The sequence below is a fragment of the Athene cunicularia genome (assembly GCF_003259725.1).
Source record: "Athene cunicularia isolate RWA chromosome 26 unlocalized genomic scaffold, athCun1 chr26_part2, whole genome shotgun sequence".
Lineage (NCBI taxonomy): Eukaryota > Metazoa > Chordata > Aves > Strigiformes > Strigidae > Athene > Athene cunicularia.
Genome location: NW_020799137.1, coordinates 1,336,268 through 1,353,433, shown reverse-complemented (window position 1 = coordinate 1,353,433; position 17,166 = coordinate 1,336,268). Strand labels below are relative to the sequence as shown.

The 17,166-nt window shown below is 49.3% G+C and overlaps 1 protein-coding gene and 1 long non-coding RNA gene across 6 annotated transcripts in view; one reads left to right on the top strand and one right to left on the bottom strand.

The window, feature by feature from the left end:
• Positions 1-1,304, top strand: part of LOC113489024 — a 3,833-nt gene extending 2,529 nt beyond the window's left edge. Inside the window, exon 3 of the long non-coding RNA XR_003400001.1 lies at positions 1,294-1,304. This is a non-coding gene — a long non-coding RNA (uncharacterized LOC113489024). The remainder of the gene's footprint in view (positions 1-1,293) is intronic.
• Positions 1,305-1,719: 415 nt separating this feature from the next.
• PPP1R12B (protein phosphatase 1 regulatory subunit 12B) overlaps positions 1,720-17,166 on the bottom strand; it is a 119,362-nt gene continuing 103,915 nt past the window's right edge. For 3 of the 5 annotated variants that reach the window (XM_026864400.1, XM_026864401.1, XM_026864404.1), the window contains 2 exons: positions 15,206-15,256; positions 1,720-5,115 (listed from right to left, as the gene is read on the bottom strand). In XM_026864400.1, coding sequence (XP_026720201.1) covers positions 5,029-5,115; positions 15,206-15,256 — 138 coding nt within the window. In that variant the 3' untranslated portion in view covers positions 1,720-5,028. Of the gene's footprint in view, positions 5,116-6,511; positions 9,920-15,205; positions 15,257-17,166 lie in introns of those variants that run through there. The other 2 variants (XM_026864399.1, XM_026864402.1) reach the window with 1 other exon arrangement.

Sequence of the window (17,166 nt, the reverse complement as noted above, 5' to 3'; positions counted from 1 at the left end):
GTGTCCACCGTCCCCCCCTGGTTTCGTGGGGCTCAGCGGTGGAGCCAGACTGCCAGGATGAGCCGCATTGGCCACTGCCTCGGTGGCCACCGATGCTGCTGCCATGCTGGGAGAGGGGACAGGGCAGTGCTGGGCACAGAAGCCGGGGCTGGCCTGCTGGTGGCATTTCTGCAATGGAAAGGCTGGGATGCGGCAAAGATCTGGTGGCAAAAAGGCTTTTCAGAGCAAATTGGGTTATTTCTGCCATGTCTGGTTGGGTCGTTTCTGTTCTGGGGACAAGAGCCGGGCATTCCCCTGTCCCAGCTGCACCGTGGTGCAAACCCAGCTGTGCCATGGAGATGCTCAGCTTCGGTCTCCTGGGGTTAAAAGGAAGCAAATCCATGAGGCTTGGTAACAAGCTTGGCTTTATTTTCCTTTTTTCCCCCCAAACCTGGAAGGGAGGAGCCAGCTCCCTTGGAAGTCCCAGGCTCTGGCCGATCCTGGAGCCAAGGACCCTCACGCCGGCCCCGCTCTGCCCCGTCCCGGCCCCGCAGCACTCGGCTCCGGCGGGAAGCTGCTTTTAAAGCCCCTTCCTCTCGTGTGGACTCTGTCGTTTTTGTCTCTTATCGTTCAATGGTTATTTTGTAAAGATATCTGTCTCCTTATTAAAGGAACAAGCTGAAAGGAGCCCTGGTTCCCTTCTGGTCTTGCTGTTGGGGTTCAGTGGGGTGTCTGTGGCGGGCTGTGAGCCCAGGGGTGATGGAGGGATGGAGGCACAAGGGGAACCCCACGAGGGCCCAGGTCCCCCTGAAACACCCGTGGAGGGGATGTCTCCGGGCTGGCCCAGATGTGGGGTGCAGGTGGGAAGAAGACATCCAAGGTCCCCACCGAATTCTTCACCCCCAACACATACAATTTGGTCCATATATTCATGTTTAGGTCCTGCCTTGCTTAGCAGAGGTGCTGGATGCCCCTAACCCGAAGGGGAAGAGCTCAAGCTGCAGTAAGGAGCTTTGAGGAGTGATTGAAGGAGCTGGGAGTGTTCAGTGTGAGGAGGAGGAGGCTGAGGGGAGCCCTCATCCCTCTCTGCAGCTCCTGACAGGACATTGCAGAGAGGCCGGGGCTGGGCTCTGCTCCCAGGGCATCAGGGACAGAACAAGAGGGAACGGCTGGAAACTGCAACAGGGGAGGGTCAGAGTGGTCAGAGAGTGGAACAGGCTGCCCAGGGAGGGGGGAGTCCCCATCCCTGGGGGTGTTTAAAGGCCGTTTGGATGAGCTGTGGGGGGATGTGGGGTAGGGGAGAACTTTGTAGAGTCGGGCTGAGGGTTGGACTCGATGATCCCGAGGGACCTTTGCAACCTGAATGGTTCTGTAGCCACCTCCTAAGGCCAAAACACACAGAAGTTTCTAGCAACCTCATCGGGACAAAGGCTCCAAGATGTGGCAGCACCCATGTCGTTGCTACAGGTTTATCCTGACCAAGCTCCCGAGCAGAGCAAATACAGGGCTTAGCACTATGGAGGGAGAGGGGCCTGGACCCTGTTGGGGTTCAGAGGTGTCAGATGGAACCCTCTCCCCTTCGCCTTCCTGGCTGGAGGGTGACTTTCAGGGACGTGTGCCCACAGTCCTTCATTTGAGCTTTCCCCAAACAGGCACAGAGGGAAGCACTGGAAGTTTTGGGAGAAACAGGGCATTTTAGGCTATAGACAACTTGCAGCAGCTTCTGAGGCTCCAGAAAGATGGAAGCAAAGTCAAAGCTTCTATTTTATCAACTCTTATTTTATTCATTTATAAATACTGTTGTGTTTACAAGCATCATAGATGTGAATATTATTCCCAAACTTTCAAACACATAATACTTATAATACTATATAACAACAACCAGTAAAACAAATCATTCATCTCAGGGTTTGAAAGGCCACTCAAAAATTGCATAAAAATACATTCTCTCCCCATCTCGTAAGCTAGTCCTGCTTCTCCAAGGAGTTTATTTACAAAGAGCCATCATCAAACTCGCAGCCACAATAGGCGGGTTCACCCCAAGCAATAAAAATGAATTCACCCCAAGCAATTGCTTAGAAAAAAGCTTGTGTTCTCCAGTGGAGATCACGTCTGGCAAATGCTCTGGTTCAAACAGGGATCAGTTTTAAAAACTGCTTTCTTTGCACTCTGTCCCAAGCGCGGAGTGCAAGGTGTCCTATTCATTACTTCCTCAGTGCACTGGTTATGTCAGGCATTAAGTGAGACCAAAAAAATTCATTCTCAAGAATTTGGTTTGCAATTGCGTCGTCATCACGAAATACTCACAGCTTTGGCTAGTCAGCGAGACTAAACTGTTGGTGGGTCCTCTACTCTAGTCAGAGTTCAGGGGGATAATCCAGTGCTAAGCACAGACTTCATCTGAAGTGGTTTGGCTTTGCAAGGTGCCACGCAGAGGAACGAAGCCTTCCGCACCCTTTGCATGCTGTTCCTTAGGATAAAACACGAGTGTCCTGGTAGGAAGGGGCAAAATGTCAGTGCAGGATGGATTTGTCAGATTGGGTTGAACCCTCTCCCTAAAACAGATATCAGGCTTCTTCACGCTGCCAGGAACCTGCCTCGTGAGAAGAACAGGATCTTTAGTCTGAAGTCACACGGGCCGAGGCACACGCCAGCGCTGCGCCAGACACCAGCAGCCCCAGCGGGTATCTTCTTCTCCGCGTGGCACAGAAGGGACTGGACTCCTGTTTGGAGCTTAGAGAGCCCAAGTCTTGAAGCGAGGAGTGGGTCACCAAGAGAAAAAAACATCAAGAACTGCAGAAGTACTCACATAAAGAGTGCACCAAGTGGGAATGGCGTGCAGAAAAAGCATTGACTGGATCTCAAGACTTAAAGCTATTAAATATAGCAGGGTTAAAATAAAGTAATCTAAAAGGGATGCCTGGCTTAGGCAGTGCTCTGCAGAAACCCTGATGCCATTACCAGCTTTGGTCTCTTCCTCCCCAAAGCACAGCAGCAGAGGAAGGGTCTCAGTGTACCAGGAGAAACGGCATCTCATGCCGTGCACAAACAGCTCCACAGGCTGAAGAGTGGTGGAAGAGGAACCTCTGTTCAGAGCTGCCTGGGGAAAAACCAGCAGTGCTGAGAAGAGATAGAGAGGTGGAAACAGGCAGGGCAGGGAGGGGAAGGGGAAAAATGAATTAGGAAAAAAACAACACCCCCCCCCGAAGAAAAAACCCAAGGGAGAGGAAAATAAACACACTTTCTGAAGCAATAACCAGCAAAAGGTTCTAAAAAGCCCAGAATTGACTGACAGAGATAAATTTTACCCTGTTGAGCAAGCTCAAGAATTATGCTCATGTTCAAGTATCTCATCTCTCTCTTTCATAGCAGAAATAGTCCCACCAGCCTGGCGGGAGCCGTGAGCCCACAGTCAGCAGAGGTGCCCAGGAACCTAGGGGGGACTCCTTCATGGCAACCTCCAGTTCAATGACCGAGACTGCAACTCTCAGCCAGACAGAGCAGGGAAATCAAAGGACAAAGGAAATCAAAGGACAAATATGGAAGGATGTAGACAGGGAAGTGGTTTAGGTACAGCAGGAAGTGTCTGAGAGGGAAGATATCGTTTGAGAGGAGTCTGTTAAGGGGAAGCTCAAGAGATCTGATGACAGGTTACTGCTGCTATCATCACAATCACGCAGCACACAGAGGAGCCACTGTCTAAATGCCCATAGAGAAAATTCCAAACTACTCTGAGTCTGCGTAACATTAAAGAGAGGTTTTTTTGAGGTTTCCTTCAAGGTCAAGGCTTATTGCAAGCTTTTGACAGATTAAAAACTGTATCCTAGTGATACAGTTACCAGCATGCCCAAGGGTAGCTCCTTGTCCCTCCGACACCTTCCCAAGGCACACGGGGGGACAGGAGATCGCTGCTTCATGCTCCTCTGCCTTGAAACCCAGCTGTGCCAAGCTGCTTCACCACCAGATGGGTGGGTGAGCCTGGACTCTGCCATTCCCTCCCTCTAAAAACAAACCAGCGCTGCCGTTCACCTGGTCAGCCTCTGGCTGCAAATCAAGGCAAGGTACCTGCAATACCAGACCAGAGTCCTCAACAGGGCTCTGCCTTCGTGAACATGGCAGGAAAAGGTCCCAGACAGCTGTTAGGACAGAGAGGCTGGTTTCTGGTGTGGGCACAGCTCCCTACAAGGTGATTCATGCTCACATACATGTGAAAGCAGCAGAGGATCTCTAAGGGCTCAAGCTTGTCCTTCAGAAAGTGTCCATGATACATCCCATCCGGAGAAGCAAGAGTCCAGATGCAATTAGCAGATGCTACTAACGGAGACAGGAGCCCTGCAAAGATACAGTGTGATACCCAATCACCCAGGCTGCAGAGGAAAGGCAGGGTGAGGGGTAAGGAATCTCATGCTGAGAGTCACTGCTGATGCTACTGAACAGATTTAAAATCTTGTATTAAGTAAAAGACTTGGTCTACTGGGGCAAAAGGAGAAGGTGGTCTCTGTGCAAAGGCAGCTGTCATCAGCCTGTTACAGAAATCAGCCCTGGTGGCTTTCACAGCATCACATTTCAACCAGAGTCCCACATCTGGGGTGGGTTCATGTGCATCCTCAGAGTCCCAGCCTGCGTTCACATTTCCCACCTCTAAAGGGCTCGGACGTGCTGGATTAGTTCTTCAGGTGTCACTTTTAAAAGTAGGAGCTACCTACTCCAGATTGGAGTCCAACACCAAATACTGGGCTTCTGGAAGAAGTAGTTTTGGCAGCTCAAACCCAGTCCTCATGTTTCTCTTCTCCCTTGAATAAAATGTCCGAGATACCACAACATGCTTAAATTAAAAATAATAAAATGGCAGGGGTGTGTGTTGTGGGGGAAATAAGGGGAGAAAGGGAATGTACAGCAAAGGGCAGGGCAAGGCAGGTGTGACAGATTGATCCCATGGCTGAAATGCTTGCTGTACTCGACAGGAGGAACAGAGAGGGGTAGGGCTTGGTGGCGGGGTTGGCAGCTTGTGTAGGGCACCCCTCTTTGTCCTGCCTTTGCTCAGGCTTCCTATTTGGAGAGCTTGCTGATGACACGAATGAGGGCTCCGTTCTCGTCCTTCAGCCTTTGGTTGTCCGACTTCAGCTCTGTCAAAATCTGCAGAGAGACAAAGACAAGGTGGGATTACAGCTCAGCGCTGCCGGCTGGGCAAGGCCTATGGCTCAGAGGGAACAGCAGGGATGTCGCATCCCTTCCAGCCAGCACACTTCTCATGTTGGTATTTTCTCCGTAACGTCTCCAGGATTTTTACAAACTGGCGTCAGGCGTGGAGGGGTTGAGAGGAGACGAGCACAGCAGAGCCAGGGTGCCCCCAGAGCTGGGAAAGCCCGTGGTGAGAAGCGTTGCCACAGCCCTAGCACTAAGTCAGGACCAGGCTGGGAGGGCAGGAACCATTTCTGAGCTGTTTTATCCCAAACTTGTTCCCAGAGGGTGTACAGGGCTCAGCAGAAAACTATAAAGCTGTTTTTCCTGATTTGTTTGTTCAATTTTGTTAGGACTAGAGGGGAAAACAAAGGTTTGAAATTCTAACTCAGGACTGGACCAAGTCTGGCTTGCAAAACCTCTTTAGAATAAACCCGAAACTCTTTGGGATCTCATAGATGTTTAATGCAATGTACACGCCACAGCCAGAGGACGGGCAGAACATACAGACCTGGAGACAGTTCCCTGGTGCTCAGTTTTGAATGGTGAAGCTCAACCAGCCAAGGGCCATAAGACAGAAAAAAGCCAGAGCACTTTTAGTTGGAAATAGAGGAAGAAACAGCTTTGACAAGACCTTTGCAGCATTACTCACTGGCAAAGCCCCCTCCCGACTCCCCTTGCTCCCCACCCTGCAGGCAGGTGACCTTCAAGGGACTGTCCCCAGCTACTCAGGGACTGGGAGACCCCACGCTCCCGACTCGGGGTGTGACACAGAAGGTGTAATGTGCCCCACGGGTGCCAGCAGCCCTGAGGGTGACAGCACGAGCCTGCTGGAACAAGCCAGGGTGGAGCAGGGTCACACGCACAGAATCGTCTCAGTTGGAAAAGCCCTTGAAGCTCCCTCAGTCCAACCATGACCCTCACCCTGACTGTTCCCAACTCCCCCAGATCCCTCAGCGCTGGCTCAGCCCGACTCTTCAACCCCCCCAGGGATCCCGGGGACTCCCCCCTCCCCTGGGCAGCCCATTCCAACGCACAACAGCCCCTTCTGCACAGAAATCCTTCCTCAGAGCCAGCTTGACCCTGCCAGGAGGTCTCCCCTCAGCCTCCTCTTCTCCAGACTGAACCCCCCCAGTTCCCCCAGCAGACCTGTGCTCCAGACCCTGCCCCAGCTCCGTTGCCCTTCTCTGGACACGCTCGAGTCACTCAATGGCCTTTTTGGGGTGAGGGGCCCAAAACTGAACCCACTCAGTGAGGGGCGGCCTCACCAGTGCCCAGCACAGGGCTCAGATCCCTTCCCTGTCCCTGCTGGCCACACCAGTGCTGACACAAGCCAGGATGCCATTGGCCTTCTTGGCCCCCTGGGCACACTGCTGGCTCCTGTTCAGCCAGCTAACAGCAGGCACAAACAGCAGTGGTAACTTCTCTCTGCAAGGTCGATCTTTCAGGAATTCCCCCAGATTCAGAATCCCCACTGAACCTCCTCCTTCCTCCTGTGCTGGAGTTTCAGCTCTGACCACAACCTCCAGCCCATTCCTCTCACCTGCAGCCCCCCATGCCCAGCAGACAGCTCCCGGGGCAGACACCAGCTCCCGCTGCTCCTGCTGCAGTGACTCCCTCCTCCCACAGCCAGGCTAAGCCCTGCCTGGCCCCTGGCCCCAGCACCCCCAACCCCGTCCCCACTGGCACTGGATGCTCCAGACGGGAGGTTTTGCAGGAGAGAGAGGAGGGGGAAAGTGAACCATGGTGGGATACTGGGGAAAGGGGAAACTATGTGATGGGCTGGCCAGAGATTCAGCTTAAAGCGTGTGGCTGGGCACAGTGCTGGTGCGGCAGGCATATCTCCAGCACAAGCTGCCTCCACAACAGCAGTGGTGAGTCCCTGTGCAATTTCTTGCAGCCAAATAAGAGGCATCACACATCACCAAAGCGCTCAGGAGCCCAGAGGAATGGGGAGAGTGCTGCTTGTCTCACTCTGCACCCCTCCGTTTCCTCCTGAGCTTCACCTGACACCCACGACACAGCACAGTGCCTTCAGTCAGCGCCCTGTGACAGTCCAACCACCTACTGGGGGGCTGCAGATGGACAGTCCCTGGCCTCCACATCACTGCTTGGGGTGGCCATGCAGCCTTGAGTGTGTCCATCACTGCAGCAAGGTAGTGATACAAAGTTCTGCCACTTGCTTTGATAGAGATAATCTGTCAAGAGGTTCCCAGAAGCAACATCAGAGAACAACTATCCCAGTTCTACAGCTTGCTGGAAGCTCTGACGGTGGCTATGCTTTACACACATGCTTCAGTGCAACTTTGGTGATTTATTTGAAAAGGAAGGAGCATATAAGTACATGTAAAGCAAGTTCTTCTTGAAAAGTTTTCCAGCTGTAGTCCCACTACATCAGTTTCCAGTGCAGCTTTCTGAAAAATCAACCTTACAAAACTTCCTTCCTCCCAGGTCAAGGGCATTCCTCCCTCTGAAGCAAAGCAGACTCAAGTCAAGTAAAACAAACTGCACGTAAAGCAGGCTGGTAATGCAGGTGCCTGAAAACGGAAGCTTTATAAATGTCTCATTGGAAATGGCAAGGAGGGAATGAGGGATGCAGCACAGCCTGCAGCAGACAGCAGAGCTGACCATGATGCAGCGTCGGCATAAAGTGAGTTTTGGGCCAGAGGCTGGTCTGAGCAGTGGTACTCTGCATTACCTGTGACACTGGAGAAGGGGGCACTTCAGAAATTACGTGGATTTTGGAAAATTAGATTCTTTGGAAAGCACCACTGCTGCAAGAGCATGGTAAATCTGTCAGAGTTTAAAACAGTGACATTACTGTATAGCTGTGATGTTTACAGACACTGGTGAGACAAGGTTTACAGGTACCAGCAACATCCTGTGTTAGACCTACTAAAAGAGTTGAAAAAAAATCAGCAGAACTTGCAGACACGAGGCTCTTCTCCAGCTCAGACACCAGCAGTGAGTTGCAAACCTGTAAGCAAGCTGGGAAGGATCAGTTCGCTCATGTCTCAGCCAGCCTGCACGAGGGACAAGGTATGTCAGAGCAGATGGGTGTTAGCAGGGGGAGTTTCCTAGGAGAAGAGAGACCAGTGACTTACAGTTTGTGAAACATTATTTCTCTGAGTCTGGAAACAGTTTTGCTCAATTTTCCCTCTCAGATCTCAAAGCACACTGGGATGGAGAATGACTTAACCTCACTGCTTGTGAGAAGGAATGAGTTAGTGACAGGTTCCAGAATACTTTCACAGATTTAAACCAGAAAGATGGTGAGATCATTTCATCTGACCAGCTGCACAATTCAGGCCATGTAACACAAAACACCGCCTCTCTCAGACCCTGTGATACACGTGTGGTCTTGAACTGAGACTCCTGGAAAGGGGAAGCAACAATTCCCCTGGTTAGTTTGTTTCTACGGTTAATCATCCTTGATATAATTTGTGTGCTAAGAATAGATTCTTTTTTTTTATACCTTAGTGTCACTTCCAGCCCACGAGAGCATACTGCTTCTTCCTTTTTTTAAAAAAATAGCTATGTCTGAAGGGATCTGAATATCCCTACTAACCTGCAAAAGACAGGTAGGGCCCTAAGAAAGAAGCATTTACAGCTTTATTTTAGCACTGAACCAATGAAGTAGCAAGAAAGGATGTAATTTAACTGTGTGATGTGTGAGGGCAAAGCTTACGGAAGGCTTGTCCTTGGATTTCAAACTAATTGCTCTGCACTGAATTTAAAACAGAAGATGAAAAAAGAAAGCACACCTGGTCCAGCTCCTATTGCTTCCCCTGCCTTGTAGCCAGACCGCAGGAGGCAGAGGGGATGCTGCAGTCTGTGAACTCAGACTCAAAAATCTGTTTAAAATGAGGGAAAGAGCTTGTTCTCTTTGCTCAAGTGACCAAGAAAACCTGCTGAGGACTGCCCAGTTGTAGGTTTTCTAAAAATCACTTTCGTGTTTAAAATGTGCTCTTTTCATAACAACCCTAGAAATTTATTATATTGTTCATTCTGACTTTGGATAATCTTACCTGCTGGGTGCCAGCTTCTCACTGCACTAAGTCCAATTAAAAAAAGAATTGCATAATGAGCAGACACAGCACAAACACCTATTCGGAGGTAAGGCGGGGGGGGAAGGGGCTGCTGGCTGACCTGTTGGCACTGACAAGCTCCTCCAAAGTCAGTGCTAAGCCACAGCGAAGCAGCTGATCCATCACTCCTCAGTAGCCACCTCAGTGGCCCCCACCCAAGTCTGCGTTCCCACATGAAGGCAGGAGCCCACCCTCCTGTTCGTCTCCTGGATGACAGGAGACACAGGCCCCATCCAGAGGACAAGGCAAGCCCCCAACGTGGCGGGTTAGTGAAACGGTGAGATCAGGATCATCTGCCAAGCAGAGCAAAAGTCAGCAGGACTGAACAGAGCTTCCAGAGAAACCCTGCTTCAGCCGGGCAGTAACACCATGCTTTTGGTTTCTGGAGAATCCTTTGCCACATGCTGCTTTTGAGCCACAAGCTTCATCAGATACCCTCAAGAGCAACGAGGCGAGGGGGAACAGCCCAGCCAAGGGAGCGGAGACCTGCCTGGAAGAGTGGAAGAGGGAGGCGAGATGAGCCGGAGGGAAAGCAGCTACAGCTCCTCTGATTCGGAGGGCTTGGCAGGCAGAGAAAGCCTGGCTACGACCCGGGTCAGAGCCCTGTTTTCAGCCAGCAGTTGCTCATTCATCTGCCTCAGAGTGTGAATCTGTTTGAGCTGGTGGAGATTCTGCAGAGAGTGAGAGGAGTGGACAGAAAAATACAGAGAAAACACCACGAAGACAAAAGGGCACAGAAACGTGAATTTAGTCCACAAGCCATAAAAGAACAAGAGAGAATAAAAGAAAAATTAGCAGCAGTGAGTGCTGGATGGGCAGCAGCTCAGGTGCGTATGGGGAAAGCCTTATAACACACTGAAGATGTTTTGGGAGCCATCCCTTTCTTCAGGGGGCCCCAAAGACTTTAAAAAGGTGAAATAAAGGGGTTTCCCACCACAAAGCAAGACAGACTCTTGCAGTTTATATTCTAGTTTACCCAGGCAGCGAGCTCCAGCAGCACATAGCCCCTGGACTTAGGAACTACTGTGAGAACTACCACCGCTGACTTACCACCTACGCAGGCTTTGAAAACACTGCTGGCAACTGAGAATTTCTTTAAAATTCCTTTTCTTGATCTATTTCTAAAAGCTAAAGCAGTCTTATGTAGCAAAGAGTGATCAGAGCTTCCTGGGAGATTTTAAAGACACAGACTGAAGCACCTGAAAGTATCACTGCCCTACAGCAGACCATGGAGACAGGTACCACATCTGCTCACATCCCTCATCCCTGCAGCACCTGAATGACAGGTCATGGGTCCGCTCAGGCTTCAGTCCTGCCAAAAGTTCTGGGGCATGTGTGTGGGTTCGTCACCCCTGCCCAGATTCAACTCTTCTCTGTCATGGGGCTCAATATATCTCTGATCTCCAGAGGTGAAAAGTCAGAACCTGAAACTGCTCAGTTCAACTAGAGGAGCTTGATTGACAGCACCTTACACAGGAGGCACGTGAAAACGTGGCATCCTTGGTTACAAAAGAAACGAATGGGCAAGGGACAGTGTAGAAATTGAGCCCCAAAACTGTGGCTAGCATAGGTACAGCAGCAACGGGGAGATACAGAACATAAAAGCAATGATGCAGACAAAATGGGAAAATGGTAAAAGCCAGGCAGACATCACCAGTTCCACAAGGATGACATTTTCCCCAGTGGTGCTAAAGCAAAACCAGGTGCGGGACATTTATACCAAGCATGGGTGCCAGGACACGCTGAGGGCTGCAGAGCTGCTTTCTGAGCAGCGTCCCATCCCTCCTTCCTCCCGACAGCTCATCGGGCAGCGGGGCCACGTGAACAAGAAACCTTCCTCCATGGTGGAAGGAGCACAGACACTGGGCAGGGGAAAGGCAGGAAGAGAAACATGGGCAAGAAAAGTCGTTTTAAGTTCAAGTGAACAAACCACAGATCACAACCAAAGCAGCTCCTCAAACCAACGTGCTCCTCCCTGCGTCCTCTTGCGAGCGTGCAATGGCAGGGAGGAGAGAGGGAAGGGGATTCCTCTCTGCCATTTAATTAGCAGAAAGCATTCAAAGGGAAGTCACTGTCTGTCCTGAACAAGAAGCAGCGTGGGCAAATCTCCTGTGATACAAAGAACTTGCATGAACTTCCAGTCAACTCGCATGACATGGAGCTGGCTGCAGTTGGCAAGGAACCTGCTGCATCCCAGGACATTTTGTCCAAGGGCTCATTCCTGTATAAAAGAGAGGTACTTTGTGTAGCCCCCATCTGTCAGCTCGATTCTTAGCTACCCAAAAGCACTACCTCTGCTCTCCAATAAGGAATCAAGATACCTCATCCAAAAGCCTTGTAAAACCAACAGAAGCAAGGCAGGTGAGAGCAGGGAGCCAGTGAAGGATGGGGTTTGAGCCCCCTAGGGGCATCCGACTGACAAAGCAGCTCCTGCTACTCGGACTACGCCAAGCCAACGCAGTTCTGACACTGGATAAATCAACAGGTCCTGAGACAGAGCCACGGCAATAAACTGCAAAAGAGTGTCAGAGACATCTCGGCAGTGAGATCCCCTCTCGCCAAATCTCCATCATCTATCCATCACGTAACCTGCCCGAGGTGTGACGGCTGCCCCTGTGCTCAGTGAGGACACAGACACATCACATGTCTGTCCTGGGATAAATCATACCCAGGAGCCACCGGAGGATGGTTCATACTGGAAGAGTCATTTCTTTTGGTGGTACCATGGATAATAAACATTCTCTGTTTTATCACAGGGAGCACAGCCGGGCATCCAACTGGCAGAAAACATCAAACATATGTAAAAGGGGGTGATGGAGAGGATTGTGATGGTTTTAGAGACCACCTTTATTCTTCCATACCAATACTGCATGAAGCCTCAGCATGGCATGATCAGATGCAGCTCAGGCTCAGCACGCTGCCACAGACGATAAAAAGGATCACTTCTGTAAAAATGTGTGTGTGCTGCAGGTAGGACAGCCTTCTATTTATCCAAGAAACGTAGGAAAAGCTGGAAAGCTGGGACTGAAGCCAAGGGCGAAGACCAGAATCTGGACGATACCGCTGCGATTGCTTATCACTCTGCTTGATACTGGCTTACTGAAAGCAGGTTTCTCAGTTCAGCTGTACCTGCCTTCAATTAAGGGATTTTGCGCCTGCAACACTAGGGGAAATAAAAATGCCCAAAGCATGCACAATGTACAAAGCCAGGGGGTGTAGTGCTGCCACAGAATAAAGAAGCTTCTGTGACCTTCAAGAAAAATTGCTGTGTTAAGTTGGGACCTCAGGCACTTGGCATTGAATTCAGTTCAGTGCAAATGCTAATTTTCTTTCTTCTTCCTCAGCCAAGTTGCTGTATCTTCAGTCAAATTCTGCAGTCACTTCAGCAAATGCTGCACTGCTCTGTCACCTTCACAAGAGCAGGTCTGCAGGAGCAGCTCTGGCACCAAGGAGTTCTTGAGATTGCTGAGTTTGTCCCACTCTTCTCCACTTCTTGACTGCTTCGTTAGCAGGAGTTAAACTCATGAAAGGAACAAAGCTCATTACTTCAAGCATAGCCTGAAGTACGAAGTGTTTCTGTCCCAGAAACCCAGGACCATTCCGTGACCACTGCTGTGCCTCCTCTTCCTAAGAAGTCAGTTGCAAGGAGAGGAAAGTCCTGGCCAGGACATCTCAGGCACAGAAGTGACACAGACACCCCAGGATCAAAAAGCTGGATTTGAGTCATGTTGGACTGGTTCAATTCAAAGACCAGTGGGAAGAATCCCCGAAACCACAGCACTACCTGAGACCTAATAACCTGGCGTGTTTGGTTGTTTCCCCTTATGCTCTCCATGTTAAAGGAAACTGGTGGATTTTCTTAAGTTGCTTATTCCTTCTGGTTGTGCTCGACAGCTATTCAGCTTGTGCAAGGAGCAGGAATCTCCTAACCAGAGAATTCTAACCAGAATTAACAGATTTGTTTTCCTGGCTCAACCTCCACACTAGGGATTAACACAGATGCTCTGAAGAGGTTATTTCATGCTAGACAAACACAACTGGGCCACCTCTCCTTGCTTTAAGGCACAGTGGAAGTGGACAGAGAAGTCTGCTTTCCTTATGCACATCTCCAGTTCAACCTTTTTTCTTCACAGATTTTATGCTCCTTTTTACTGAGTGGCTGTCAAAAACCATGTCAGAGTGCATTCAGGTACTCACCACATACTTGTGTTTTTGCAAAATCTAGTGGCAACATAGTAGCACCTTAGAAAAGATATTTTCAAATTTCATGTCTATTTATTCTACTGAAAAAAAGGCCACTTTGGTTCAATGCATCAAGGACACAGCAGAGAGCAAAGATTAAGTACCACTCTCGAGGACCTAACAGCTCATTTTCAGTAACAAGCACAGGCTCCTCTAGCTCATCAGCACATCTCTCAGAGCAATATAAGAACATGTCAAATTTCTAGCAGTTTTTCTTCTTTAGCACCATCTTGGCTTCCATCAGTCTGCAGCTCCGGACTACCTGAACCAGAGGTGCTTTTGGCTGTATCCAACAGTTCCTACAGGCACCTTCTTTAATTGCTTTCTGAACCAATATAAATGTTTCAAAACTGACAGGCCACTAGAGGACACCAATTTGTCTTTTTACTCCATGGACTGAGCTGGTTTGCAGAACGATCTGCATAGCTGAAGAAACAACACAAACTGCTACTCTCTGCATCCTCTCTTGAAGGCCATATTTCTGTAATTACAGGAAGGTCTCTCTGGAGCTAAAGGTTGCTACCTGGTTCAGTGAACAAAGAATTTGGAATTTAGACACATTCAGTCTCCCTCCCCTGGGGGCTAGCACATCCACATCTCCTCGGTGAGAGAACAAAAGAGCCTTTACAGTGAGACACCACCAAATCATTCCGCTATTTATTGCAGTAGAAGGTGCAGCACAAGCCAATGGGTCCTCTCAAAGACGTATGCTCGATAAATATTTGAAGCTTCAAATAGAAACATAAAGTTGGAACCTCCTCCAGGGTGGCAGGAAATCTTTTCTATCCATGCACCGTGTTGGGAGAGCTCACAGCTTTCAGATGGAGTCATTCCTTCTTGAAGTAGCTTGGTCCCACCTGGGTCATGCTCAAAGGGAGTGAAAGCGCAGGACACAGAGCAGAGGGGGGCATTCTGGGAGTACGAGCATTAAAATATAGCAAAAAAGATGATGTAACGCTGCAAAATCACTGTGAGGTTTAGGTGTACTTAGATGGCAAAGCTCACCGCTTCCTGCTCTGCAGCACTCCCCGCCAGCCCCGTGCTTGCAGGGCGCCTGAGCCACAGCAGAACCATCCTGGGAAGCAACGCCACGAGAGAGAGAACGTGAGGGAGCAGTCGGTGGCGGATGTCTCGTGCCAGTAAGCCATGCTGCACGTTTCATCAGGAAGCAAATTCCTCATTGCTGAAATCTATTCCAGGCTGACTTACTGACACAGCCTTCCAGTAACATGCTTTAGGAAGGGAGTACAGAAATACAAACACTCTGTGGTTTTTTTGCTGGCCAGTGTGCGTGATCTCAAAAGCCAGCTTTGTCTTCTTACCCATCTGGAGAGAACCACAACGGCTTAACTTGGGCTGCAGACTATTCAGAGCACAGAGGATCAGCACACTGAAACTCATCGATGCCACAAAAGGTTAGTTTTGGAAAGCATTTAAGGAGAACAGCTTTCACAGTTCTTCGATCAAATAGCATAACAAATTAAACATATGGTGCAATCAGATGAATGATAATAGGACGATTTTATTAGTATTTCATGTTTGGAAAACACGGTCATTAAGGTAAGCTCTGACTGCATAAAGGTGCACACTCAGAGATAACAAAAGTCCCTTCCCACATACACCTTTACTGTCCTACTCCTGGGTGACAATCCCAAAAGACATTAATAAGCAGCATAAAAAAACAGAATAAACAGAGCGAATAAATTATTTCCTACCTTCATCTCCTCTTCCATTTCAGAGAGTTTCCGCTCCAGAGCTCGCTTCTCCTGTTTACAAAGATTCACAACAAAGATTTAGAATAAAACGTCACAGTACCTTTAAAGAAAAATGAGCCTTGTACTTCTGTAGGAGCATTCACTTTTTGAAAAGCACCTCAAAGCAACACACAGGTTACAACCAGGAGCTGATCAGACAGGACAGGGCAGCTGGTAAACCATCAGGTGATATGTGCTGGGCCCGTTTCTGCAGATCCTGAGTTTTCTTCATACCCCTTCAATGAAACTATCCCCCCACCTTTAGTGACTCCCAGTTGTCAGGACTTCCTGATGTAACGTGATTCTGAGCTCTGTTGGTGAAGCCATGGATTGAACTGCTCCTCTCTAAAGGAGGCAATGAGAAAATTCACCAAGCCCATCAAATAAGAAACAGTGAGCAGGGAAATGTGCCTGGAAATCCTGCTTCTCCCAGATTAATTTAGCATTTCAAAGCTGTAAAGCTGACTGCTTTCAGTGTATTTTGGAAAGTGACAATTACACAGGCAGGCTCTGCCACATGACTACTGGTGGTGCCCTCAGTGGGCAGCTAGAGAGGAAGATCTGGCCTCCATCAATGACTTTTTCAACACGAGGGGGCTCAACCCACCCCAGGAAAGCACACTGAGCCGGAGGAAATGACAAATGTGGGTCAGGAGCAGGCTTTACACTCTCTTGTGCCCTCTGCAAAGAAACATAAGGCCAGGAGAGTGAGGAAAACAGCTTTTGAGTGTGGCTGAGTATGATCAGTTCTGGGTCACTTTTCATCCCCAGCACACTTCACCCAGGGATTCATCAGTGCAAAATGTGTAAGCTTCTTGGAAACAGTTAATGCCATCTTCACTGAGAACACCTGGATGCTTTTTTTCTCTCTAACTCTCAGAAACCTGTGTTTGTGGCTGCCATGATCCTAATTCAACAAAAGCAATGGAAGACATTGCCCAACTCAGAAGCACGGGTGGGAGGTGGGACTCATGGTGTGAGCTCCCTCTGGCTGGTGAGATCTGCTCAGGGCAAGTGCTCTGACCACCACACTTTTTTTTTTTTTCCAAAAGAAAAGCTCCACCCATGCCATGGCTTCCCCCAGCAGTTATGTTCAGATGACATGTTTGATAACCTCACCGAGCCTGCTTTAAGCAGGCCTAGAAATCAGGCCCACACAGGTTACTGCTGTGAGAATCTCAGTCTTGGGGTTCCGACTGGTACAGACACTGAGCTGAGCTTATACAGCAGTGCCATGGCCATCAGCTCAGCTTCAGCAGCCTCGGTAACTTCAGAAGTCAAAGGCACTGGTCGGTGTATCACACACTTGTGATGAAGGCTGATGTGCTCTGCCTAACTCTGTCCAAAGTGGGGATCCTGAACGTCACCTCCTCCAGACTAAATCTGGCAAATCCTGGGAAGTGTTTACACATAAATTATTAAGGTCTTTTATGGTAGGAACTGAATTTAAACACATGGTTCAGCCATCTAGCAAAGCTTCTAAAAATTTAGGAGATGAAACACTTTAGGAGGAAATTCCACTGCAGGTGACCCTCCAACATGCAAGTGGACATTACTGAGAAACTGGAGCCAGGCTCCAGCTTTAATTAACCAGAAGTATGTGGTGGGAGAATGAGTGGTAATGGCCATCAGCTGAAGCAGGGGAGGTTCTGTCTAAATATAAAGGAAAAAAAATTATTATGAGGATAATTAAGAACTGGAAGAAGGGGCTGCAGCTGTGGAAACCCAACACTCAGAGGTCTTTGCGAAATGATGGGACAAAGCCCTGACTAACCTGGGTTGGCTCTGCTGGGATGCACTACAGATCTCCTTGGGTCCCTTCTGATCTGACCGAAGCTATGGCCACTTAAGGCAGAGTTTTAGCCAGACACTGCCATTTCAGCTTAGCTTACTGCAATGAAGCTGACCGTTCAATTAAGAGG